Raw genomic sequence first — 27374 nt, forward strand, 5'->3', positions numbered from 1 at the left:
TACTTGTAATCTCTGTCTCTCTGTCAAATAAATAAATAAAATCTTAAAAACAAAAACTACCCATTATTTCATATTCAGGGATGAGTTATGGGACTATAGCCAGATAAAATGGGATAAATTATTGGGTTAAAAATAGACACACACGGGGCGCCTGGGTGGCTCAGTGGGTTAGAGCCTCTGCCTTCGGCTCAGGTCATGATCCCAGAGTCCTGGGATCGAGCCCCGCATCAGGCTCTCTGCTTAGCAGGGAGTCAGTTTCCTTTCCTCTCTCTCTGCCTACCTCTCTGTGTACTTGTAATCTCTGTCAAATAAATAAATAAAATCTTTTAAAAAAAAAATAGACACACACACAACCATATAATCTGCAAAAAATAGCTTAAAAAAAAACCTATAGTAAAATGCCTCACAGATAGTGAGAACATGAAATAAAACACATGCCCGTTTCTAAAGGATTCTTTATTTTAAAACTTCTAAACAACATTTCTATCACAGCTTGGAAAGAAAATCATACAACTTTGTTGGTATATATCCAGTTCAATGAATCACATAAGTGAGAAATAAAATGAACTATCCCTCAGTAGTAAAAGGACGTGATACTTGTACTTAAAATCTTTTCTGGAATCTAATATAAACAAATTTCAAATAAAGGCATTAATTTCAACATATAAGCCCTTAACCAAATAAATCCATTATTATATACTTTATCGTTGTCTATAGATAAGACTCACTGTATAATACAGGAATATTCTAGATTTACTTGGCAGTATGAGAGATCTAAAACCTGTGTCTTATTTAGTCTGATTACTTACTTGATTGACTGCCAGTCCATTGTAACCGTAAGAGGTGAGCTTCGGAGAGCAGTGAATGACCTCCCTCTACATGTGGGCACAGGACACTGCAACAAGATTAATTCACATCCAGATTTTGATAAACTACAATTACATCTCAGGAAAATGCAAATTAAAATGCTTCATTTAATATTGTTTTAAGTTGGTCCCAGAAGGGTGTTATAATAAAATGCACTACAAGCTTAATGACTTTCTATTTCCACCTGCACCAATTCTGTATTATAAGCTTTTGAAGCATTTTTTCAGCTGGTCCCTCTTGATCACTGCTCTTATTCTTTCGGCTGTGGGTGTGCAAGGCTCCTCACAAGCCTCTCACACTGAGCACATATTCCTTCCTTTGTGTGCAGTCTCCTGATCCTTAAATGCCCTCTTGCATCCAGTCCCACATATCCAGCCCAATCCTCACCTTTTCCAAAGTCTTCCTGGGTCTCCTTTAATCCCTAGCTCTCCTATCTCACTTCCTTTTGCACTGTTTGTATAATATTTACTGCACACAGAGACGATCCTCAAAAAGCAAGTGAATTGTGTTCAAGTTTTTAAAAGTCACTTGTTTGCTATTTGGACCTCAAGATGCATTTACAAATTCAGAGACTGTGGTTGACTGTATTTTCCAAATATGGTTGCAACAGTATCTCCCCATGAGCCTTTCTAGAACTCCCACTCCGCCATCAAGAAATAAGAGTCTAATTTCCCTCTTCTGGGATCTGGACAGGCTTATGACTCACTTTGTAACCAACAGAAGTGATGTCACCTGATTTCTGAGGCTAGGTCAAAAGAGGCAAAGCCATTTTTTCACGAGAGCTGGACCCATTTCTTGAAGCTCTCAGCAGCCATGTGAGCAGACTAAGTTGCCGTACTGTGTACCAGAAGCCAAAACCAGCCCAGAGAGACTCATGGAGAAGAGATGCCCAGCTAGCCCCCCGCCTCTTGCTGTTCTGCTTTATCCGCCGTCTGACTACAACTCTGTAAGAGACCTAGATGCAGAACTACCCAGCCAAGCAGTTCTTCCAAACTTCAGACTAACAGAAACCATGAGAAATAATTAAATGACTGTTGTTATTTTAAGCCACTAGGTTTTAGGCTGATTTGTTATACAGTAATAGGGACTAAAACATGGATCACCTAAACAACCATCTTTCTGGTCACTTCAATTCATGGAAGTTCAGACACATGCAGAACCCTTTTCATACTAGCACTCATCTTCCCAGTCAGCATTACTACCCATTATATTGGGAGGCCTGGAAATACCTTGATCAAATACAGTTAACAGAAATTACCCAGTAAGTCAGGATTGAAATCCTGGCCTCTGAACTAAAGGCAGAGCCTGAACCTTAAGCCCAGACAAATAGTAGACGACACTCATTTACCAATACCACTGATTATTGGAAACAATAGCCAAATCTCACATACCCTGCTCTTCCTGTAAGAGAAGGAACCCTTAAAAATTTCAATTTGTGTAAAAATGTAATAAATGTAAAATTTATTAAAGTCCAAGGATGGGGGTGCCTGGGTGGCTCAGTGGGTTAAAGCCTCTGCCTTCAGCTCAGGTCATGATCCCAGGGTCCTGGGATCAAGCCCCGCATTGGGCTCTCTGCTTGTCAAGGAGCCTGCTTCCCCTCCTCTCTCTCTGCCTGCCTCTCTGCCTACTTGTGATCTCTGCCTGTCAAATAAATAAAAATAAATTAAAAAAAATATATTTAGGCTTGTTTAAAGTCCAAGGATGATAAAGGCAAACTATGGAATAGAAGAATAGATACAGTAAGTCTCCCTGCCATTTCAAAAGTTTTAATGAGATCAATGTAAATAGGACTGTATAGAGCTAGTATAGGACCAGTGAAAGGAAATGCATTCACATGTCTACAAGACAGTGTGCTTGGGGCACCTGGGTGGCTCAGTGGGTTAAGACAGTGTGCCATAGAGGAAACAATACACGTCTGTAGGAATACAGGGCTTAATTAATAAATAAATGATGACAACTGGCTTTTCACTTACAAGAACAAAATTAGATCCTCAGCTTTATGCCATTCCTAAGATTAAATTCCTGATGGACAAAAATCTAAATACAAAAATGAAACTTGAGGCACCTGGGTGGCTCAGTTAGTTAAGCATCTGCCTTTGGCTCAGGTCATGATACTGTGGTCTTAGGATCGAGCCCCAAGTCAGGCTCCCTGCTCAGCAGGGAGCCTTCTTCTCCCTCTCCCTCTGCCCCTACCCCTGTTCATGTGTGTGCTCTCACTCACTCACTCACTCCCTCTTAAATAAATGGATAAAATCTTTAAAAATAATAAAAATAAAAATGAAACTTAAAAATATTAAAAAAATATAAGAGATATGTTTATAATGCTCAAGTGAAGAAGGCTTTTTAAGCAAGGCTTTTTAAAACATAAAAGTTATAAGGGAAAAAAATATCAATTTAACCACGTCAAAATATAAAACTATAGAACAAAAAATACACCACAAGGTTAAAAGATAAAGCAAATACTGGAAGACATCCGTAATATATATAATCCATGGTTAGTATCTAGAATTCATAAGGAACTCCCATCAATAGTATAAACAGAAAAATAAGATATTAAACAGAAAATTCAAGAAAGTAGGAAATTCAATGGCCAATAAAGATGTGAAAAGATGTTCAACTACAACAGAAATTGGTATAAATACTACTATACCAATCAGCCTGCCAAAATCTAAAGAGTCTAACAATACCAAGTGTTGATGAGAATACAGAGAAATGGCAATTGTTTAACACTACCAAGAGGGGTGTAAGCTGGGACCAACAACTCTGGAAAGTTTTTTGGCAACATCTCATAGTTAACAATAAGTATATCCCATTACTGAGAAAGTCTTCTGCTAAGGAGACATGTGCAAGAATGTCTCTGCAGCATCATATAACTGTAAAAAAACTGGAAACAATACAAATGTCCACCAGGAGAATGGATAAATAGTGACTATTCATTCAACGGAATACTCCACAATAGTAAAGATGAAAGAACTAGGTGTGTATTAAGATAGGTAAAGTCCAAAATAACCAAGTGAAAAAAAAATTGGCAGAATGTTACATTCAGTCTATCATTTCTGTAAAAACAAACACAACAAAACAAACCCTGCAGGTATATAGTCAGGTATGAGAATGCAAACTGGAAGAACTCATGCTAATTTCAGAAAGTGGCTCCCTTTGAGGATGGAAAAAAGTGCATGGAACTGGTGAGGGCAACAAAGAAGAAACTTCAACTTTAACTCTAATACTTGGTATTTTATGTTTAAAAATTTAAGCTAAAATTACAAAATATTAATATTTGTCAATTCAAACTGGTGGATATACAGATATTCACTTTTCTATGGCTTTAAGATCTATAGTCTAAAGAAATTAATAAAAAAGGAACACTCACTTTCAGACAGCAGAATAAAGAAAACTTGATGTGTATACCTATTAAAGTCAAAATATAAAAATTTGAATAGAAAGAATACACATTAACGTCAGGATAATGATTATCTCTGGGAATGGTATAAGCAAGGGGCTACAAGAGACACTAATCACCACCAGTAATGCTTTATTTATATCTTTTTTTTTTTTTAAAGATTTTATTTTTTATTTATTTGACAGAGAGAGATCACAAGTAGAGAGAGGCAGGCGGAGAGAGAGGAGGGAGCAGGCGGAGAGAGAGGAGGGAGCAGGCTCCCTGCTGAGCAGAGAGCCCGATGCGGGACTCGATCCCAGGACCCCGAGATCATGACCTGAGCCGAAGGCAGCGGCTTAACCCACTGAGCCACCCAGGCGCCCCTATTTATATCTTTAAAAATATATCTGGAATTGGCAAAATGTAATTTCTGGGTAGTGATTAATGTTTTATTTCTTTATTTTCTATACCCTTAAGTATTTCATAATTTAAAAACTGAAAGTTAAAAATAAAAATAAACTCTGTGTTCAGAAACACTGGAAAATGTTTTCTGTGAACTGATTTGCCTTCTTTGCCAAAATAAATAATTAAGTTAAAGAACATATTACCTTTGTGGGAAGATTATACTTTCCATCTGGAAGAGAAAAACCTTGAACTTCTCCACATGCAGCACAAAGAAAAGCCATCTTGGTGCAAAGAGGCTTTATATTACTGACTCGAACCACTGTCCCTCTCAGAGCAATGTATTTTCCATAGTAATTTGCCCGGACATTCTTGAGCTGTGTCAATGGCTCATAGTTATAGACCCTAGAACAAAAACAAGAATGTATTTATCTGTGAATTTACAAATGAACCAACAGTGGACATTATCTCTATCTTCACAACTTCCTTTTAGGAGCAACTGGAGTACTCCAACCGTATCATCCCTTCACATCAGAAATTTCCCAAGAATTAAATCATTCTTAAAGATTAAAAAATGCTAAATCTTCCCTTTTCTTATTTCATTGGCTGTTCTCTAAGGGAAAAAAGGAAAAAAATAATACCAACAGAAAAATTTTGGCAACAAAAAAATGACTTTTCAGTTTCTAACTTCTTTTTCAAAAACTGTTAACACAATGTCTTCTATAAATTCAGGAAAAGAAAAAAACCCTGGTAATTATCTTATTCATTTCTTCTAATGAGAATTTAAAATCTTAAAATAAAGATGAATTAAAGAAAAACAAAATGCAATTTGCTCTGTGTCTAACAGAAACCTAGTAAATGCAACAAAATACAATCACACCACTTAGTGTATTATAGAGAGTATTAAATAGCAGGGACTTGATAAGTATACACCCAAAATCAATGTTTATAAAGATATGAAGGTTGGGAAAACACCTTATTTAGAAAGGAAAAGTTTATTTTTGTCATGATCTCTTAAGAATGCTCAGGGGGTTGGGACGCCTGGGTGGCTCAGTTGGTTGGACGACTGCCTTCGGCTCAGGTCATGATCCTGGAGTCCAGGGATCGAGTCCCACATCGGGCTCCCAGCTCCATGGGGAGTCTGCTTCTCCCTCTGACCTTCTCCTCACTCATGCTCTCTCTCACTGTCTCTCTCTCAAATAAATAAATAAAATCTTAAAAAAAAAAAAAAAAAAAAAAGAATGCTCAGGGGGTTCACTTGGGTGTTATAACCAATGAGATAGCAAAGAACTCATATCCTTTTTACCAATTTCTTTGGCTTTATAAAACAAGGTTCTCATTCTTAAAAGTCTTAAATGTGAGATTCTAAATATTACTTCAATACTAGCAAATCCTCACCTTGCATGAATATGTGGCACATTTACTATTGTTTCCCCATCCCTAGACAATCCTTCTTGGGCTTGTAATTCAGCTGCATGCCTTTCAAGGTCCCTTGTTAACACCTAAACAGGACAAGTATTTACTTAAAAGTTGGAAAACAAAACATCCTCTTGAAACAGAACTCTTTTACAGAAAATACAAAGTTTATGAATATAACAGTTCAGAGCAGAATAGTAACAGAACTCTAACAGCCCTTTAAAACTCTGATACTTAATTATGACTACTTACTTTATAGTGGATTGTTTTACCTGGGATTTTGTGGTCCCTGGACTGGAAAACTCCAGCATCCCTATCTACTACTTTCTGTCCAAACTAAGCTTAATAGTAAAAGTTGTTACAGTGGGCCCTAAAGCTATTATTACCTCCTGGACAGGCTCTGGTGAAAACATTTTTCTATTTCTCCATATTCAGTGATTTATTAAGACAGAAAAGATAAAGATGACTTTTGAAATACTCAATAACTGCTCCCCTGGCATTGACATTAAATAAGTATTTAATAACCTCTTGTATATAAAGCAGTATGTGGACAATCTAAGAGTGAAAATGAGATGCACATACATAGCTCTGATTGTTACAAAGACCATAAAGATTTAGAGACAAAATACTATGCAAATTTCAAAGAAAAGGCCATGAGAAAGGTTTCATGGAGAGACAATAGCATCACACCCCCCAAATTTGGACATGCAATGCAAGGGGCATTCCATGGTTAAGGGACAGCATGTGTAAGAGATCAGACTATTGAAAGAATCCTGGGGAGAACTCAGCTTAGCTGAATGATAGTGAGTGAAAGTGGAGGAAGTTGAACTAGATCATGGAAGGCCTTCAATGCCAAAGAGTGGATTTAGATTTCACTTTGCAGAAAAGTCACCAGTTTCCAAAGACAGATCATGTTCTACCAGGTCCAGCAAGCTTAGGAAACATAATGAAGGTTTAAGACTGATGCAGTAAAGGTGGAAAAGAGGGGGATTTAAGAGATGTTTCAGAAATAGAAATGAAAGAATGTGGTGACTTGGACACAGAGAACTAATGAGAGGACTCTGAAGACAACACCAAGGTTTCTGGTCTCCAGTAGAGACCAGAAAGCAGTGTACACAGTGTACACATCTTTGTAATGAACTATTCCTTGCACCCCGCTACCATTACCTCCTCTGCTCTATGTGCACTTCTCAGATACAACTTTAAGACCCATCATAACTGTACCATCTCTACAAAGTCTTCCTCTGAGCTTTCCCCATTCCTCCCCACTCACTGAGGGTCTTATCTCTATCTCTGAATACAGCCAGTACTTTATCCACAGACAATACTTTATCCGTGCCTGTTCTGAGATCTACTACTCTTTACTTGAAGCATTTACCTCTTTGGCAGCCTAAATACTTTCACATGTGTTTTGTCACCTAGCCTGGGAAAAAGTCAGGCAGACACAGCACATACTATCATTTTCAGTTTATATATGGAGACTCTCAGGGAGAGTAAGTGACTTGCCTCATGTCATAGGAAACTAAATCTGAGGTTGCTTTCCAAGTTCATAACTGATAACACAATCCTTGTCTTATCTTCCCTATGAGACTGTTTCCAAGGAGCTCTTTAATTTCTGTATTATCTTCAATAGACTAAACTAAATCAAATCAAATAAGTGTTGTATTTAGATAAGCTGTTGTATACAGAATGAATGGTATCTTTTAGAAAGTGTACTGTTATTGTAAAATCTTCCTTTAAAATTTTGACAGAGGGGCACCTGGGTGGCTCAGTGGGTTAAGCCACTGCCTTCGGCTCAGGTCATGATCTCAGGGTCCTGGGATCGAGTCCTGCATTGGGCTCTCTGCTCAGCAGGGAGCCCGCTTCTCTCTCTCTCTCTTTCTCTCTCTACTTGCCTCTCTGTCTACTTGTGATCTCCCTCTGTCAAATAAATAAATAAAATCTTAAAAAAAAAATTTTTTTTTGACAGAGTCCAGACAAGATAAGTCTTTACCTGATGTATTGCCAGACCCATGCAAGCCAAGGTTTTCTCAGGTGTATCCCTCAACTCATTTGCTATATTTGGTATCAAGTCAGCCATTTCATCGTCTTCTGTCAGTTCTTTAAAATCCACCAAAATACTTCCCTTTCTTTCTATTTCATCCTAGAAAATATTAAGGCATGAAAGCAATGATGGATTTTTAAGTTAACTATTATAACTAAACATTCAATTACACACTTTGAAAAAGCATGTTTATACAGTGATAACAATGAGTAAGTACAGTAAGCTTTGTACCACTTAAAGTATTTAAAATATATTAACTTATTTATGCCTTTTTTTTAAAAGATTTTATTTATTTATTTGACAGACAGAGATTACAAGCAGGCAGAGAGGCAGGCAGAGAGAGAGGAAGGGAAGCAGGCTCCCTGCTGAGCAGAAAGCCCAATTCGGGGCTCGATCCCAGGACCCTGGGATCATGACCTGAGCCGAAGGCAGAGGTTTCAACCCACTGAGCTACCCAGGCGCCCCTTATTTATGCCTCTTAACAGCCCTTGGTGGTATTAATACTATTATGCCCAACTGATACATGAGAAAACCAAGGTACAAAGAACATAAGAAATACACTCAAGTCCACACTGCAAATAAGTGGCAGAGGTGGGATCTGGATCAAGGCAGTCTGGCTGCAGCATCTACTGATCATAACACCTCAAATACATTGTTCAAGAAAACAACACATAAATGTGGACTAGTAGCTTTGCTGTACAGGAATCTTACCTTATCATATAGATCAATACGACTTGTGAAAAAATGTTCAAATGCTTGAATCTTCTGAATCAAAGGAGAGCTACTGCTGTAAACTAATCCAAACAAAATGGCATTAGCGCTAATAATCACATGTGTACAGATGTATTTTTCATGAGATGGAAGAAATGTGTATACATGCTAAAAGACTTTTTCCAATTACTTTGCATTCTGATTACATTTTCGTAAGAATATAGGTAAGTACTGAGTGAATAGTTAAGATTCTAAAACAAGTTTAGGTCTGCATAATCTTAAATGCAGATAGGAAGTGACTCTCTCTAAAAGCACCAACATCTGGGAACCTTTGTACTGAACCTTTGACACTTAATAGGACCTAGTAGTTCAAATAGCTTACATAATAAAGCTTAAAATTAAAACAATTATAACAAATTATTTTATAATTATATATATATATAATTATAACAAAGCCAAAGCTAGACACATGATTAATAAATTCTTACTCAGAAACAGAGATAAAGACAGTAAGTCTTTACAAAGTAAATTCTACTAGTCCTAACTGCCACATCCTGAAATCAGGGGAGAGAGATCACTACACTTCACTCTGTTCCTAAAACCTTTACAGGGTAAAGTTCTAGAACATTTTCAAATTGGTCTTCCACAGAGAAATAATACTCTGAAGCAGTTTGTAAGTACAGATGATTAAACCTAAGGCAGCCCCTGAACTCATCTTTAGGACCAGTCTAGAGATCACTTCTAATGTTCTGGGCTAACTGCTAGGCACATATTGCAGGTGCTGGTAGCTAATGCATCCTAAAGCAAAAAAAGACAGACTACTTATGAAACACATGTGTGTATATAATAGAAAAGAAAAAAAAAAAACCCGACTCCCGACTCTCAATACAGAAAACATTTGTAAAGCGCTTTATTCATTCACCAAATGAATACTGAATGCTTGCTATGGGCCAAGATCCTTGCCTTAAAGAAGTACACAATCTAGTGGGAAAATAACCCACAAATATATATGACCATGTAACCCATAACTAATAAAAGATGTAACATAGAAACTCTAAGAATGCAGAAAAGGCTAGTCTCCAAACCAAAAAAACAGGTATATGATGTTAGCTGATGTTCTTGATTATTAAAAGGGAGATCCCTTAAGTGTGTTTCTACACAAACCACTGTTGATGGTCTCTCCATTCCAAGCCTGCTGTTCTATTTTCTGCTCTGTGATGCTATGATCGAGATCTGCACAGTGCATTTCCCAGATTTCCTCTAGGTTTTGCCAACTGAAGGCACTTTAAAGACTGGAAGGTGGCAACAAAAAAGGATTCTATTTTTGTTTCTAATTCTTTTCAGCATCTCTCCAGCTGCAGAAAATAGCTGTAGTTCCAGCCTCCAGCTCTGCACATCAGCCATGTAGCCCTCCCACCAGAGCTACCAGCCACAAGCAGCTTCATTCACTGCGGTGGTCTGAGCACAGGTGTGAAGGGTAACTTACCTTCAGAGGTCCAAGCACAGCTTTGCAGGGTGCCCGCAGAGGATGAAGTAACAGCCCTTCCTTTGAATTCCTAGGTCCTGGCAACCTCAGAACTTCTTACCTTTTGTACCCTCAGCCGTAAGGATGGTTGCTGCTTCCAGAAGCTACTATTATCTGGGGGCTTACCTCAGTGTTCCCCTTTTGCTCTTTTAGACTTCCATCTGTATATTCAATTCCCTGTATTACATCCTCTTTTTGAAATACTTAGAGTGGTTTCTGCTTGCCTCATATAAAACCTAAAAATATTCTTGAAATAAAGATGATTTGTTTGGGTGAACTAAAATTAAAGAAGGTAGTACCTATCAGTAAGCCAAATGAATTATAGTAATATGAGCTGTCCAAAGACAAGTTATGAAAATAGAATTTATGGTACTTTTTGCACTTTTAACTCTACCTTCAGAGAAATAAAGCTTCCAGCCTTTATAGGGTATTAACTGGTCCAATGTTGATTGTAGTAGCAAAGACTGTGGGGTTTGTTCTGAAAAACAAACAAACAAAAAACCCTCAGAATACTATGTCAGCAGAAACAGTATATGGGCTGTCGAAGCAAGAGCTATGTCAGTAGAAATATATTACATTTTTTTCCAATTTGCTTCTCCTTCCAGCAATGAAAAGCTGACAAAATATATAGTAGTTACAGATTAAGTTACACGTTTCAGTAAAAATATTTTATCTTAACGGTTAAATGCTACTTTAATGAATAACATCAAATAAGACTGAAATTTAAGTTAAACTACTTTGTAGGATAGGCATACTTTCCCTCTTGAGGGAAAAAAAAAGTTGAACAATATTTGACCTCCCCTACCAGAAGTATGTTTTCTTGTGGTTTTATTCAGGTCAGGTCTACGTTCTCTCTCTCTCCATTTTCCTGTGAAACTCCCACCACCTCTTCCTCTTTTCCAGCTTTGAAATCTTCCTCGTCCAAATCCTCTGCCTCTATAGTCTCCATTCATATTTTCTAAGACTAAGAAAAAAATCTTCATCAAAATAACAGTGAAAACAGTGCTCAAAATGTATTAACACAGTAAATAAGAGAAAATTAATGTATTCTAAAACTTTTTTTTTCAAAAATATTTTATTTATTTATTCGACAGGCAAAGATCACACGCAGGCTGAGAGGCAGGCAGAGAGAGAGAGAGGGGGAAGCAGGCTCCCCGCCAAGCAGAGAGCCGGACACGGTGGTCGATCCCAGGACCCTAAGATCATGACTTGAGCAGAAGGCAGAGGCTCAACCCACTGAGCAACCCATGCACCCCAAAAATTAATGTATTCTAGTTTGAGATTAGCAAACAGGCCTGCAACAGTGTACACTATGGTAATATGAGATGTAGCTTCAAACATTCTGCAGATATCCTTCTAATTCCCATCTCTCTTTTTTTCTTTTTAATTCCAATTAGTTAACATGCAGTGTAGTATGTTTCAGATGTACCACATAGTGATTCAACACTTCCATACAAGCCTGGTGCTCACCACAAGTGTACTCCTTAATCCCATTATCACCTATTTCACCTATCCCCTGACCCACATTCCTGAGGTAACCATCAGTTTGTTCTCTCTAGTTAATATGAGTCTGTTTCTTGGTTTTTCTCCCCCGACAACCTTCGCTCACTTGTTTCTAATTACACATATGAGTGAAATGATATTTGTCTTTCTCTGACTTATTTTGCTTAGCATTATACTAACTCTATTCATATCATTGCAAATGGCCCCATCTCTTTTTAAGGTATATCCACGGTGCTTCACCAAGTATACTGAATGTTCATGGTATAAAAACAAAGTACTGTACCTGTTTGCAAGGAGTGCCTACTATAGAAATGAAAATAACACAATAACACTGAGATGACTTGTTTATAGTGTTTTAGACTTATTAAAGAGCAGCACTGGCTGAACATATCCTGACCTGTGACACTAGGAATACATTGCCATCACAGCCCCTTATACATAGTCAATCCTGCATGTCCTATCCACTTTTATCAGAGATACAAGGATATTCTTACATAGGCAACTAATGTAGACCTTTCTGGAGAAGCATAGGAGTGGGACATAGTACATACACATTTCGATCTTTCCTCTCTGTAGGAGTGAAATGGGAAAGAAGTTAATTTTCTGGACCTTAACTTCTTAAAAAGACAACAGAATAAAGATCATTTCTAGGTGAATATTGACTAAATTTAGTTTTTAGATAATTTTGCTGAAATGCAATAGTTTTTTTGATAATACACCTGTATTTGTTAATATAATCCTTTTTATTTTGCTAATTATCTCTTCACATTTTGTTTTGTACATAGCAAAATACTCATTTTTTTTAAACTCCAAGATAGTTCTGGCTAAGTATCAAAGATTCAAAATATAAGTGACCTATAAAATGAAATAACTCATATGGGTGGAGCACAGGGCAAATTTAGAGCAGTGAGATGATTCTGTATGATCCTTTAGTGGTGGATATACAATATTATGCATTTGTCAAAGCCCATGGAATTGCACTACAGAAAGTGAACCCTAACATAAACTCTGGACTTTAGCTAGTAATAATGCACCAATACTGGTCCATTAATTGCAGCAAATGTAGCACACTACTGCAGGGTGTTAACAAGGGGAACCCGGGCTGAGGGGAGAGAAGAGAAAATTATAAGGAACTGTCTGCAATTTCTGTAAACTAAAACTGTTCTAAAAAATAAAACCTATTTTTAAAAACAGTTCCTATCCCAAGGATTAAAAACCAAAAAAAAAAGAATATATCCGAACACTGGGGTGCAATTCTTCACAAAAGACTGTATCCAAATCTGTCTGAAGGGATTTAATTAATAAATAAGTTAATAACCAAAAAAGTTCACAATGTTGGGACAAGACAAAACTGATAATCGTCCAGACCATATGGCAAGTTAGGAAACTGAAGCCCCAAGAAACTGATCAAGATTAAAGTTGTTTGGTGGCAGTAGCGAGCTCCCAACTCCGTCTTCACAAACTCAAGACGAAGCGCCCCTTCGAGAACGCTACATACCGTATTTTTCCCAAATGAGAACAGTGAGCACAACTAGTAAAAATCCCAACACAAACGCAAGAAATACGACTGCAGAACTGAGTAAAGGAGCCACGCGGCGTCTGCTGTGCTTCGTTAAATATCCTACTTCATTTAGGTCTCCTCACGCTGTTCTTACTTGCAAAAAATAGAGGTCCCAGAGCTCTTTCGGTTCTCAGCTGGGCAGGGCCCTGGGTGGCAGCTGGTGCGCCCCGCCTGGCTCTCCCCTCGTTCCGGAGAAGGGTGGCGGGGGGGGGAGACAGATGGGGACAAGAAGAGACTGAGGTCTGATCTCCTCGGGTGACTCCAGCCGAAGTCCCTTTGGTCGCAGTCCTCCTGACGTCCTCGCGCAGGGACCAAGTCTCATCTGTTGGAGCAGCTCGGGGACCTGTTTCCCCCTACACCTCAGAGGCTCGCGGGAAGATGTTTAGCTACTCAACCTGAACTCGTCGGCTTCCAAATTCTTTTTTGGCGCGCCTGTGACGCAACTTCCGTCCAAGGAACGGCGAGACGAGAGGGGCGGAACAGAGTGCAGCCAATGCAGGAGTTCGGCCAGGCGGAAACCGTGTGGCTGCCGGAAGCCGTCCGGAGGTTCCGACCGGAAAGCGGAAGCGGCGCGCAGCACGTGGGGGCGGTGCCGGTCGGAGGGTTCTGCGTCCACTCGGCTTGTGGTAGTGAGGCTGGCCGCGGCGACCGCAGAGCACGAGGGGCGGGGCGCTGGGGGCCGGAGAGACGCTGCAGAACCCCGAGACCGGCTAAGCTCCATGGAGGGCTCAGGAGAGCTGCCGGGCCCACAGCCACCGCATCCCGGGGACCACCGCATCCGCGACGGCGACTTCGTGGTGCTGAAACGGGAAGATGTGTTCAAAGCAGTGCAAGTCCAGCGGAGAAAGTAAGTCAGGTCGCTGGCCTTAGGGGTTCCCGTCCCCATTTTCTCGTTACTCCTTCCCCCAGGTCTTCCCACAGAGCCCTTTCCACCAGAGTCCCATTCTTGATTCTGTAGATTCCCAACCTCCTCTTTCGTTATTTCCTTTTGGTCTTCCTACAGAGAGGCCTTTTCCCCCAACATCCCATTCTCGGCCCTTGGGGTCTCATCTATCACTCCTGTCTTCCCACAGAGTACTCCTTCCATGATTTCAAATCTGGCCTTCTGCCCTCAACATCCCTCTCAATCTTTCCACAGGGTCCCTTTCCCATTCTTGCCCCTCGGGTGCTCAGGTGCCCTCCCCGCTCCCCACGCTTACATTTCCTTCTGTCCTAGGGTTCTTCCAAGTCCGTGAGATGTTCTCTCCTGTTACCTCAAAGAACCCATCAATCATTCTCTGATATCCTTACCTCTCAAGGTCCTCCCCTCCCTTGCCTTTTCCCTTGCCTTAGTCCCTATTTCCTGAGCAGGATCAATCCCACAAAAAATGAAACCTCTCCGACCTTTTCTGTCCCTCAGGCTCTTCTCTCTGTCCAAACTGGAGTAACTGTTAGACGTAATAATGTTGGAGAACTTCTCATAGCCCATAGGATCACTCTAGCGTTCCTTCACTTTACAGGAAGGGATGCCAGGTCTAGGAAAGTTACATTTCTCAAAAGCAGTTTGCTCAAGGTCTCAAAACTTGAAATTATGCTTGATTTTTGATCCTGTTGATTAGTTACAGCTCTGTTTTAATATTAGAAAAGTGGGAATTTTGGGGAGCTTCTTGGCAGGGGTGGTGAGGTTGTTACCCCCTAACAGCTCATTAATGCTGAAATGTATTGAGGTGTTTCCGTTAATTCTCTGAAAAGTACAACCAAACTTTCTTTTGAGTTAGGTTATTACGGTACTTTTGACAATGAAATAAGTTGAGTTCAGTGTCAAGAGAACAGCTTTGTGCAGACCATAGGCCACGTAGTGGTAGATTGGGAGTTTCTAAGTGCGCACATGAGGTGACTTATTTTACTCCTCTGTGAATCAAACTGTTGATTGGTATTTAAAGTGAAACAGGTGTCATTAGAAAATAGTCAAGTAACAGTCCCCAAAGCAGCATGCTGGTGACAGCCAAGTCTATTGCATAAGAATCAGTTTAGGAGGACGCCTGAGTGGCTCAGTTGGTTAAGCAACTGTCTTCGGCTCAGGTCATGATCCCGGAATCCTGGGATGGAGTCCCACATATGGCTCCCAGCTCCACGGGGAGTCTGCTTCTCCCTCTGATCTTCTCCCTCTCATGCTCTCTCTCACTGTCTTTCTCTCAAATAAATAAGTAAAATCTTTAAAAAAAAAAAAAAGAAGAATCAGTTTAGTAAAGACAAAGAAATATTGGGGGTGGGGTTCCTTTAGTCCACAAATATAATATCTGCACCATTTTCTCTTTAGAATTTCTGATTAAAAATATGGGCCAGCCTTCAAGTATATACTTTTTGGAAAGAGCCAGTGCTAATTATTTAAACTATTTAATTGAAGTACAGCGGTGCAGCACAGTCCTTGTAAGTTTGATGAAATGATACCAAAGTTTACACAGCTGTATAATGACCATGCAGGTGAAATTTTGGTTTTTCTTCCTTTTCTTTCTCATACTTTTAAGTTGGTTAATTTTAAAATGTGGTTGTTAATGTGGTTTGTTTTTTTTTTTTTTAGACAAAGCTTTTCCATTAACAATAAGGCAGGTAATAACATCTTCATTTCAAAAAGTTCTCTGGAAGCACTCGAGACATACTTCTTTGGAAACACTTTTCATTACTTTTCTTGGCAGAAGCCAGTGCATTAGTTGCCATTTTATTTAGTATATGACCCTCTGAGCTTGTCTACATCCCAGGGCAGATTCTCCCTTCACTTTTTTTTGGGTCTGTATGCATCTGGATGGGCAGAAGCAATCTGACTTTTTGAGAAGAAGACTCTGCAAATCCCACTCCTTCTCAGCGAAGACATGGCATCATATTCTTCGGCCCCATTTTCCTGACTGGGGCAGTGACCTCTTGCCACGCATCAGTTTGAGCGACCCACCCTTCTTTGAATATCAGACCAGCCTCAAGAAGGGTAAACCCCACCCAGCTCAGTGTTTCCTTAGCACCAGGGTGCTCAAGGGGTGAGCGTATGGAGTGCACGTCTGGGCTGAACTGAGTTTCAACTGAATTGACTGGACTTATGTCAGCAAATATTTTAAAAATCTGTTATATTCTGCTATGTTATAGAAACTGGGCACCTAGCAAAGAACAAGAATTGACCCTATCTGGATCACTTAGGATCTCACAGGAGTTTGCTCGGATGACTCAAGTGAGGAGATTTAATGAAGATGTGATACATATGCATACAGTGGTGTGGGAAGGTTTCGAGAACCAGCAGAGAGTGGTGACGCACCCAGGGTCTAGTAATGGTGGGAAAGTTCTGGCAATTGAGTCTGGGTGATGTGGTCTGTGTATCTGTCATAGACTCCTGGGGCACAGAGAAAGGAGAAGAAGGTGTAGGTGGGGGACAAACAAAATTAAACAGTATGTGTCTTCCAGGATTCAGAGTTCTGTAGACATGGGTCATGTCCTAAAATTAGGCAGGGCTTCCTGAGATCCATTAGCCTTTTCTGGAGCAGACTGTGTGGTATGGTAGAAGGAAGCAGGCTTTGGGGTCAGGCAGACCCGGATTTTAATCCCAGCTTCCACTTTGTAACTGTGAATCTTGGACAAGATACTTTTCCCTAAGCTCAGATTGCTCTTGTGGAAGGAGCTATGTCCTAGGATTACTGTGAGAATTAAATAAAAAAAGTATGAAACACACTGGCACATACTGCCTAGCCACTGGTCAACACTCAATGGATATTAGTTTTCTTTTTTGGGAAAAATTTTTTTTTGCTTTTGTGGAATTTTCCTTTTAAATGATAATATAAAAATCCAGGTAATGGGGAAAGCTGATGTTGCCCGATCCTCAGTAGAGCATTGTCAGTGTTAAGCACCATTTCGAAATGTATAGATTGTCAATGATATTTACTTGTAAATATAATTTGCCTTTACTAGATAATTTGTTTGTATGTTAAGTAGACTCCATACCCAGTGTGGGGCTTGAACTCATGACCCTGAAATCAAGAATCTCATTCTCTACTGACTAAGCCAACTAGGCAACTCTGTTTTTACTAGATAATTTTGAAAGAAAATAGCCAGTTAGACCAGGGAATTTGTTGAATCCCTGTCATCCCAATGATAGTTCAGTTTCAAGAGTTTTCTAGTTAGAGTTGCAGGTAGTGTGATGGTATGTGTCCAGTGGCCTGGCAGTCTCGGTGACCCTTTATGCTGTACAGGAAATCCACAAAGCTGTGAGTGGACATCCTGTCAGTGCAAAATTGGAGCCAGACCAATGCCTCAGAAGAAGGTCTTCTGTCCTTGTTTCTCCTTCCAAATTCAGTGTTTTTATATGTTCTTACTATTTTATGTCTCTGCCCCAACCCAGTTCTCTTTAGTTCATTTGTCAGTTTATGTTCAGAGGTAATGCTGCTGATCGTTCTTTATGGAGACCAGTTTTGAAATAAACTTGATTAAACCTTTTTTTTCTATACTGAATGCAAATGAGATTCAGCTAATTGCATTTTCTTCCCTAGAAAAGTAACTTTTGAAAAACAGTGGTTCTATCTGGATAACGTCATTGGCCATAGTTATGGAACCACATTTGAAGTGACCAATGGAGGAAGCCTTCAGCCTAAGAAGAAGAAGGAAGAGCCTGCTTCAGGTGCACTACTTTGGGTATATGAAATAGGTGCTCTCGAGCTGGCTAGTCAGAAACCTGTTGACCCCAATTCTAAAATGCTAACTCAGGCTATCCCCAAAGAAATTTAAACTTGTAATCTAAGAACTGGAGCTTGGTGGAATGAAGAAAGGTCTGCCTTTGGCTTTGGGTACCTGGATTCTGGCTCCAGCCCATCATTAACTGGCTTTCTGACTTTGGGACAAGTTTTTAATCCTAGAAGAATCCTTGCTACTTCAGTGTAAGGGCAGGTAGACTCCTTTCAATGCCCCGAAGTTCCATAACAGCTGCAGGCAGTTAAGAATCTGGCTTCGAATTTAACTGACTAGGTTTAATTCCAGTTTCATCACTTGCCTTGTAATCTTAGGCAGGTTACTTGGTTTCTCTAGGTCTTCTATCTGCATTTGTAAAATGGATCCATAAATACATTTAATGTCTAGGCTGTAGCCAGTTTCAGTCACATAACACATGGGAAGTTCTTAACAGTGCCTTGCCTATAGCAAACACCCCGTAATTTTAGTGGTTATTCTTAGTTAAAATTAAATATTTCAATATTTGTTGAAATAAACGTATGTAAAATAGTTTATTAGTAAAGATAAAAATAATTAATTTTTAAAATCAAATAACTACAATGCTGTTGAAGTTTTGGTTCAAACCAGTTAATTAAGTACTTTTAAACTAACCTCCATATTTTTATTGAGCACCAAATCTGTGCCAGGCATGATTAGGCATTGTCTAAATCATCTCATAAAGTGTACAGAGCAGTGGGGAACACCAAGAATAAGTAGAAAAGCAAACACACACTTGCAGATAGTGATGTGTGCTGTGAAGATGGTAAAGCAGGGAGGTGTACTGGAGGCTGACTGGATGAGACGTTGAGAGGATGAGCTCAGTCCAAGGGCTGGAAAGGAGCTAGACCTCTGCCATGAGGGCACTCACAAGTGGAGGGAGCAGCAGGTGCCAAAGCCCCACAGTGAGCCTGTGCTTGGTGTGCTTAAGGAACAGAAGAGCAGCATGGCTGAAGCACAGGGGCCAGGAAAGGTCAGAAAAGGTCATTGGGGGCCAGAGCATGTACAGGATGGGCTAGATGTGGACATGAACTTAGAAGAAGAAAGATTTTACATAATTACAGATCATCAATGTCATTAAGCAATTTCCTTCCTTAGAGACCAAAGAAGCAGGCACTGATAATCGAAATATAATTGATGATGGGAAATCCCAGAGACTTACTCAAGATGACATAAAAGCTTTAAAGGACAAAGGCATTAAAGGAGAGGTAATATTCAAAGGATGTTGTGTTTTGTTTTTGTTTGGTATTGAGGAAATTGCTTGGATTTTAAAGCAGGATTTACTTAAGGTGAAATATAAAAATACTGCTTTTTCTCTTAGCAACAGCTTGATCTGTACATGCCATTCAGTAGATGAAAGATTTCATTTCTTATATACAGGAATGTAAGTGAGTGACAACTGATATTATTAGCAAAAGAGAATTTAATAACTTAGTGACTATCAAAGCTTAACTTGGTTCATTTTCAGTAATGTTTTCAGCCAGTGTCTTCAGGAAGGAAAATTTCCTTTATATCTCTTCTCCCTTTATTATGTAGTTCTGTTTTTGTTTTTGTTTTTTTTATCCTGTTTTAAGTACAGTTAACAAAGTACTTGTATTTTAATACAAGTTCTAGGTAGAGGTAAAAAAAAAAATGCAGTTTATTTATTTAGACTTCTGTGGAAAAGGGACTGGAAAATCAGACCTTTGGATACGTTCTAGGGTAAGAAACCTTTGAAGTTACCATTTCCATGGAAATAAAGTTTCAGGAAATCTGCTTGCTCCTTTTCTTATAGGAAATAGTTCAGCAGTTAATTGAAAATAGTACAACATTCCGGGACAAGACAGAATTTGCTCAAGATAAATATATAAAAAAGAAGAAAAAGAAGTAAGTGGATTTTGTTCAAAAAGGATGAAAGTATTATATCTTTATAGGTTTATAAAATGTTTATTATTAAAAATAAAGTATTTTTAAGCCAGTTTTTAAAAACTGATGTCTTCTTTTTTCTTCCCCCAGGTATGAAGCCATCATTACTGTTGTGAAGCCATCCACCCGCATTCTTTCAATTATGTATTATGCAAGAGAACCTGGAAAAATTAAGTACGCTTTGTTTCCTTTCAAAAGTATAATTGGGGGAAAATATATCTTTAAGAACAGTCATGATTTTAAGTAAAATGAAAAACTTGCTCACCTGCATAAAGTGTCCTCCTACCTCATGAATTGTAAGTTCTTTTTACTGTTGCCTCCAAAACAATCTATAATCTTATCAACATAATTTTTATGAAATAAACAAAACTTAAAAAAAATGATTAAAATAGCTGCTTCTGCTTAGCTAAAAATAAACAAATCATTCTTTTTTCCTTAGCCACATGAGATATGATACACTAGCCCAGATGTTGACTTTGGGAAATGTCCGTGCTGGCAATAAAATGATTGTAATGGAAACCTGTGCAGGCTTGGTGCTGGGTGCAATGATGGAACGGATGGGAGGTAAGAGTTACCATTTTTAGGTTCATTAGAGCACTACCATGATGTGAGTAGAAGGGCTTAAAAAATGTAAGGGTACATGGGGCACCTGGGTGGCTCAGTGGGTTAAGCCTCTGCCTTCGGCTCAGGTCATGATCTCAGGGTCCTGGGATCAAGTCCCGCATCGGGCTCTCTGCTTGGCAGGGAGCCTGCTTTCTCCCCTCTCTCTTTCTGCCTGCCTATCTACCTACTTGTGATCTCTCTCTGTCAAATAAATAAAATCTTTAAAAAAAAAAAAAAAGTAAGGGTACAGAAAGTGAGGCTGAATTACTACAAGATTCACGAAATGGCTTGGGTGGGCCCACACCACCCTAGTCCCTGTGACCTTCGTGCAGAGTCCACATCTCTCAGCCAGTGCTGTGTCGGTGCCGCTGGATGGCAGTTGCCCTTTCCCCAACTTCAGTATCAGTGGGGGTGTTTAAGAAGCCTTTGGCCGGCTTGGACCTCCAGGACAGTGATTTCAGTAAATTCTTGGATAGCTGGTTCTCATTTTATTGGCCAGAATTGAGGGGATTGGATGAGAAGACTATGTGGGGTATATTTTGTCCTGGAGGAACGCACACAGCCTGGTTTGCCTGCCCTCCCTCTAACCTGTGGCAGGTAAGAACTTTGAGCTGCCCTAATTGAGGTTCAAACTGGGGGAAAGCTGAGAGCCAATCGCCAATCACGTGACACCCAAATTTGCAAGATCATACGGTTTTACCATAGCGTCACGTGGAGGAGGTTCATGTGTTCTGGAATTGTTATTTCCTTCATTGGGAATATTCATGGGTTAAACGACCGCCAGGGGGAGCTGCATTATCCCGCAGCCCCTGCAAAGAGTGGAGACTTTTCAGTCTTCTTACAGTGGAGGACCCTAAGGGTGTCCTGAGTCTAGAATCCCCTCCATCCAGGAGACCTTTATTTTTTTAATCTCTTCAGGTTTTGGTTCCATTATTCAGCTGTACCCCGGAGGTGGACCTGTTCGGGCAGCAACAGCATGTTTTGGATTCCCCAAATCTTTCCTCAGTGGTCTTTATGATTTCCCACTCAACAAAGTGGACAGTCTCCTAAATGGAACATTTTCTGCGGAGATGTTATCTTCAGAGCCTAAAGACGGTGCTTCTGCTGAAGAAAGTAATGGCACCCTGGAGGAAAAACAGACTTCGGAACAGGAGAATGAAGACAACGTGGCAGAAGTGCAGGAGAGCCATCACCCACCGGAACAGGAAACAGTGGAAATCGTCTCGCAAGATCCAGACTATAAGGAGTCTAAAGAGAGAGGAAGCAAAAAGGATTATGTAAGTGTTAAGAGTCCCCCTACCTTCATAATATTCCTCTCCGAGTTTCATTTGGCACTGAGATTTGGTGTGGCTTTGGAGCATCTGTGCCCAAGATAATAAATATCAGAGCAGACGGAGAAAATGTGTGCATAGGTGTGCACACGTGTGTCATGTATTCTTTGGGACGGAGCTTTGGGATCCAGGAGCATTGTGTAGGTAGCTTACTGATGGTTCTTTAACAAACGGGTTTGTGTGTTTCCAGCTTCCTCATGAATGACCTTCTGTTGCTTTAGTCCAGGTCGATAAATACCGTTGAAATTTTTGACAGACCATCATTTCCATAAACCTGATTGAATGACTTCAGTATGCTAATTTCTTCTTTTTCTTCTTGAAGATTCAGGAAAAGCAGAGGAGACAAGAAGAGCAAAGGAAAAGACACTTAGAGGCTGCTGCTCTGCTGAGTGAAAGAAACTCAGATGGGTACGTTGATGAAGGAATACAGATACCTGGGAATCCGTGGGCTGTGCTTCACACGGAATTCTTCGTGTGTCTGCTTCGATTATAGTCAGAGCAGAGACGATGAATCTGTCTTGCGTTTTTTAAGACCGGAGGCTGTATCTGGTGGATGTGGGAAATTGCGTTGGTTTCAGAGTTCTAGAAGAAATGTGAAGTGTCTCCAGTGATGGTGTGTCAGATGGGTCTGTGTGGTCCTGCTATATGTGGGGGCAGGTCATTCAGATTGATGCGACTCTGGCTAATGGTAAAGGCTAAGGAAACCTGACAGGACACGTAGATGCTGATATCTGCAAAGGCAGAATTACAATGTTGGATTTGTTTCCAGATGATTTTTTAAAGTCAAGAATGTCATTAAATGCTATTTAGAGTTGCCAAGCACCAAAAGAGCTTTTAGTTCATTTTGTGTTTCTTAGAAACACATGATTTTATTTTGGGGGGGAATTTGTGGAATGTGGTATTTAAAGCTCTTCCTTGTGTGAGTCATGGCAAATGAATAGATGATCACTTTTTCTGAAGATTTTACTTACTTGAGAGGGAGAGACTACAAGCAGGGGTAGTGGCAGAGGAAGAGGGAGAAGCAGGCTCCCCGCAGAGCAGGGAGCTCGACACAGGACTCAATTCCAGAGCCCTGGGATCATGACCTGAGCCAAAGGCAGACGCTCAACCCAATGCCTGAGCCACCCAGGCATCCCAGTAGATGGTCATTTTAAATGCATTTAAAAATCTATGCTTGGGGCGCCTGGGTGGCTCAGTGGGTTGGGCCGCTGCCTTCGGCTCAGGTCATGATCCCAGGTCCTGGGTTCGAGCCCCACATCGGGCTTTCTGCTCAGCAGGGAGCCTGCTTCCTCCTCTCTCTCTGCCTGCCTCTCTGCTTACTTGTGATTTCTCTCTGTCAAATAAATAAATAAATACATACATACATACATACATAATAAAAATCTATGCTCTACCTTGCCGAGGAGAGAAATAATTTGTCTAACGTTTTCTTTGCAGTTTAATTGTTGCTAGTCGTTTCCATCCCACTCCACTCCTGCTGTCTTTGCTGGACTTCGTGGCCCCTTCAAGACCATTTGTGGTGTACTGTCAGTATAAAGAGGTACTGCTGATGCGGAAGAGCTGGGAGTTCTTGCGTCTGAGTGTTAATACTCAAATCACAGCCTTCACAGGCATTCTTAACAGAATTCTGTTTCTGCCTTTAGCCCCTGTTGGAATGCTACACAAAACTGCGGGAAAGAGGAGGGGTCATCAATCTCAGGCTGTCGGAAACCTGGCTCAGGAATTACCAGGTATGTGTTCTTCTAGCTGGTTCCAGGGGGCTGCTCTCCTGAGCCGCTGGCTCTCTGCAGTGGCGCCAGAAGCTGTGAAGTAGATGCCCGTATCTCCATCTACAGGTGAAGGAATCTCCTGCTTGTGACTCAGACAAAGTGCCGTGGCTCTTCTGACCCTTTCTCCTCCTTCATGTCAGGATCTGTTACTCTGAAACTCCAGTCCAGAGCCACTTAAATGCAAACAGTTATGATTCGTGTTTCTCCAAGGCCTCAAGATCACTGTGGAGGGAATAACTGGTGATAGCAAAATCCCTAGGCCAACAAGAAAGTGACTCTGCCCTCTCAGCTGAGATGTCTTTGCAGCAGATTTTCAGGATTTACTGGTGGGTCCAACATCAGTTCAGGTCCTCTGGAAGGCATACGCTAAGATGGAATTAGAAGTATAAGGGATTTATGGGGGAAGATGCCTCTGAAAGAGGAGAAGGAGAGGGAGCAGAGCCAGGTAGGAAAGCCCTCAGACCGTGTTTGAGGTCTGACTGCTGCAAAAGGAGGGGGAGAAAGGAAGAGGGGGAGGAAAAGCCTGCAGTGCTGCCTCCAGAAAGTCTCAGCCAGGATGATGGGGAACCCCAGAGCAAAGCTTGCCCAATAAAGGAGCCCTGTCTTGGGCAGAAGTGTTGCGGTCCTGGGTACCCATGCTCAGTAATCAACTTGGAGCAGCCCATGGCCTCCCTGTGTATGCATGCTGCTCAGGATCCCAAAGAAGCAGCAGCTAGAGGCTTTGTGCCCCGTGAACTCCTCACAGCTGGTTCCCTCTTGAAGGGAGAACTGAGGGAGTACCTCCGTGGCCACCACAGGCCCTGCCCTGCTGCTTGCACATCTACTGCTTTGATCCAGGATACTCGAGGCCCTGAGCAGACTCCGCCCTACATGGCAGTGATCTTCTTGAGCTATGGTAACAGCAGAGAAGAGATTGTGTCGGAGTTAACAAGGTATCAGGGGAGGGAAGCTCTGGATATGTCCAGTAGCTACTTCTCCATGGACCCACACTCCACTATTGGCCGTGAAGCTTCCTGGAGCCAGTAGGAAGAAAGCTATGTGCAGGTCCAGAGTACAACACAGACATTTGCTGGTTCGCCACTAGAAACTTGCCTCAGGTTTGAGAGCAGCAGCTTCAGTTTTATTTTTCAGAAGAAAATCCTTAAAACCAGTTTCTACACTTTAATCTGCACGTGAAGGAAGGTGCTCTTTAGAGATTGATTGGATTAAATCTTCAAGAGAATCTCTGTCATTTGAATTCTGAGTTCTGGCATGTGTATTGTTAGCATGTGCTTTATCTGCTTGGGAAAACATGAATGTCTTTCTGTTTTGATTAGGTTTTGCCAGATCGAAGTCATCCCAAACTACTGATGAGCGGAGGTGGGGGGTACCTTCTCTCAGGCTTCACTGTCGCCATGGATAACCTTAAAGCCGACCCCAGTCTCAAATCCAACGCAAGCACTTTAGAATCACACAAGACTGAAGAGCCAGCAGCTAAAAAACGGAAATGCCCGGAGTCTGACTCTTAACCTTCCAGAAATTGCTCTGATTTTTTTCCTCAGGCGTTATACAGTTAGTAATTAAACTTTAAATGCCATCACTAATTTTTTTCTCATCTTCTAAAAGTAAGTCTATACACTTGTTCCTGGGAAGGACGAGTAAGCCTTTTGTCCACCTCTGGAACAGATAAATTTGGTCTATGAGAACATCGAGCCAGAACACCCAAGCCTGGGGTGTACACAGTGGACTAGTGTGTATGTGGCCAATTGTGTTGATTTCACAAAAATCCTCTAAGTACTTGTAGTACTCTGTGAAAATATCTTGAGAATTTAGACATCCTAAAAATATCTTTATACAAGACTTCGTTTATACGTTAAACTAAGTGGAATGACGCAACATATCCAAAACTTGGGTACTGAAAGAAAGAATTTGTGGAAGAGATTTCTTGTGTTCATTCCACTCTTTTCAATCGAAGCAATATGGATGTGTGAGTATATGAGATTGACAGCACCAAAAATACCCTCCCTGTTCCCTCCAGTGGAATAAACTTTTTTAAAACACTAGATTTTTTTATTTTACTAGTTGACAACTTAGGAAAGTTCTGAGTATTTATTGTACTGCTTTTTTGGGTCAATACACAAAGGGGTAGTAGGGTACTTTTTTGCGTTAATTTGCCCATCTCCCCATTCTTTGTTCCGAGTGAAATGCCTAGAATTTTTGTGTTTTATTAAGCTAAAGGAGACAGCAAGGGTTTTTTTCCCCCATCCAGAGACTTACAGAGATAGACACACTCGTGTTTATGGTTGTTGGTTATACACACATATATATTTATATATACGTATGGAAACAGAGAATGCACTATTTATATGATCTATGACAAAGTTTAGTGCAGGGCTTTGACCAGTTCTCATTGCATTAGCATCACTCCTTGTCAAGTGTATTTTAAAGTGCCTTTTTTGGTGATTATTAATGCTGGTCTGTTAAGCTCTGGCATGATTAGATGGTTAGTCTTTCTAAGCTCTGAAAATGTATAATCAAATGTGGTCATCTGCTACAGCCAAGGAAAGTATTTAGAGTAAGCTGTGGCCCTTGTCTTGCTCACTAAATATGCTCGTAATGTGTATCGTTGACATCGTTATAGCATAGATGCTGATCAGCAAGGAGCATCTCAGACAAAAAGAAATAACATTTTCCTAATAGCATGTACTATCCTGATAATGGTCAATGTGATCACCAACCAGTACAGTTTTGATTCCTTTTTCTTAAAACAATGGCTTTTAAAGAATAAAAGTGTTTCCTATTATGAGTTGTCTGATTTACATTAATGATGGGGTCAGTGACACTGCAATCACTGGCTTTCAACTGATTGTGACACGTGGTCTGTATAAGAAAACAGGCCCAAATTGACACCTCACTGAATATGTCCTTGCAAACAGTCGCCACCCACATACAACCTGTCCCGGTTTGTTCAGGAGAACATGTGTGCACAGACTGGATTCTGTAGTGGCTGGTCTCCACTGGTTGCTCTTGTTTAAATCCTCTCCTCGGGATTCATCCAGTTTTCAAGGCTCCTCTCATTTCATTCATTCTGGACATCAGCGCTATCAAGGCGTGTGCCCATGGAGCCACCCCTGGAGCTGACTTGTGAACTCCTGTCATGTACCAGCAGCAAAAGTTAACCTTAACGTGTTATTTTTTTTTTCTCTTGCATATAATGTACTTCATCTTTGAGGACTGATGCTTAATTCAAAAATTGAAAACTTAGTGTGTGCCAGAATTCCCTGGTGGACTTATTAAATCTGGATTGTTTAACACCTCCAAGTTTCTGATTCAGTAGTCTGGGGTGGGCAGAAGATTGGCATTTCTAGGAAGTTTCCAGATGATGCTGCTGGCCCAGGCACCACTGCTTGAGAAACACTCCTGTGTGTGCACTCACGTCAAGAACACGGCAAAATACATGATGCTGTTGTCCTGTTTGTAAAGTGGACATCCAGCTTTGGAGCAGATGAATGGATAATTCTATGACTTCTGGACATCTAGCCACCAGAATTATGTGAAATAACACTTTAATAACACATTCATCTGAGTGGCAGTCAAAAAATAAAGGCAAAAGTCATTCAATGATGTCTACCTTATTTCTTGACTGGATTAGGATACTTGGAA

The 27374-nt window shown here is 40.5% G+C and overlaps 2 protein-coding genes across 8 annotated transcripts in view; one reads left to right on the plus strand and one right to left on the minus strand.

The window, feature by feature from the left end:
• MCM8 (minichromosome maintenance 8 homologous recombination repair factor) overlaps positions 1-13841 on the minus strand; it is a 46793-nt gene extending 32952 nt beyond the window's left edge. For 2 of the 5 annotated variants that reach the window (XM_047743730.1, XM_047743727.1), the window contains exons 1-8: positions 13503-13840; positions 11150-11302; positions 10739-10822; positions 8820-8902; positions 8058-8207; positions 6047-6150; positions 4855-5053; positions 810-895 (exon numbers count right to left, since the gene is read on the minus strand). In XM_047743730.1, coding sequence (XP_047599686.1) covers positions 810-895; positions 4855-5053; positions 6047-6150; positions 8058-8207; positions 8820-8902; positions 10739-10822; positions 11150-11297 — 854 coding nt within the window. In that variant the 5' untranslated portion in view covers positions 11298-11302; positions 13503-13840. Of the gene's footprint in view, positions 1-809; positions 896-4854; positions 5054-6046; positions 6151-8057; positions 8208-8819; positions 8903-10738; positions 10823-11149; positions 11309-13376; positions 13379-13502 lie in introns of all 5 variants that reach the window. The other 3 variants (XM_047743728.1, XM_047743729.1, XM_047743731.1) reach the window with 3 other exon arrangements.
• A 124-nt stretch (positions 13842-13965) lies between these two features.
• On the plus strand, positions 13966-26514 carry TRMT6 (tRNA methyltransferase 6 non-catalytic subunit). Of its 3 annotated transcripts, none has more exons than XM_047743733.1 (11): positions 13966-14255; positions 17914-18041; positions 19223-19332; positions 19899-19990; positions 20120-20203; positions 20469-20593; positions 21551-21909; positions 22286-22371; positions 23401-23503; positions 23607-23693; positions 25049-26514. In XM_047743733.1, exons 1-11 carry the CDS (start codon positions 14128-14130, stop codon positions 25238-25240), a joined length of 1494 nt encoding a protein of 497 aa, XP_047599689.1. In that variant the 5' UTR covers positions 13966-14127; the 3' UTR covers positions 25241-26514. The 3 variants fall into 3 exon arrangements, with proteins under 3 accessions (XP_047599689.1, XP_047599688.1, XP_047599690.1); XM_047743732.1 differs by having other exon boundaries at positions 14071-14259; XM_047743734.1 differs by lacking the exons at positions 17914-18041; positions 19223-19332 and having other exon boundaries at positions 14125-14255.
• Positions 26515-27374: the final 860 nt, after the last annotated feature.

The sequence above is a fragment of the Lutra lutra genome, chromosome 9 (assembly GCF_902655055.1).
Source record: "Lutra lutra chromosome 9, mLutLut1.2, whole genome shotgun sequence".
NCBI classification, from domain to species: domain Eukaryota; kingdom Metazoa; phylum Chordata; class Mammalia; order Carnivora; family Mustelidae; genus Lutra; species Lutra lutra.

Excerpts from the sequence above, each read along its gene's own strand:
- TRMT6 (XM_047743733.1), top strand. The coding sequence starts at position 14,128 with ATGGAGGGCTCAGGAGAGCTGCCGGGCCCACAGCCACCGCATCCCGGG. Across the intron at positions 21,910-22,285 it reads GAGGAAGCAAAAAGGATTAT|ATTCAGGAAAAGCAGAGGAG; the intron begins GTAAGTGTTAAG and ends TTCTTCTTGAAG. Across the intron at positions 23,504-23,606 it reads TGTACTGTCAGTATAAAGAG|CCCCTGTTGGAATGCTACAC; the intron begins GTACTGCTGATG and ends TTCTGCCTTTAG.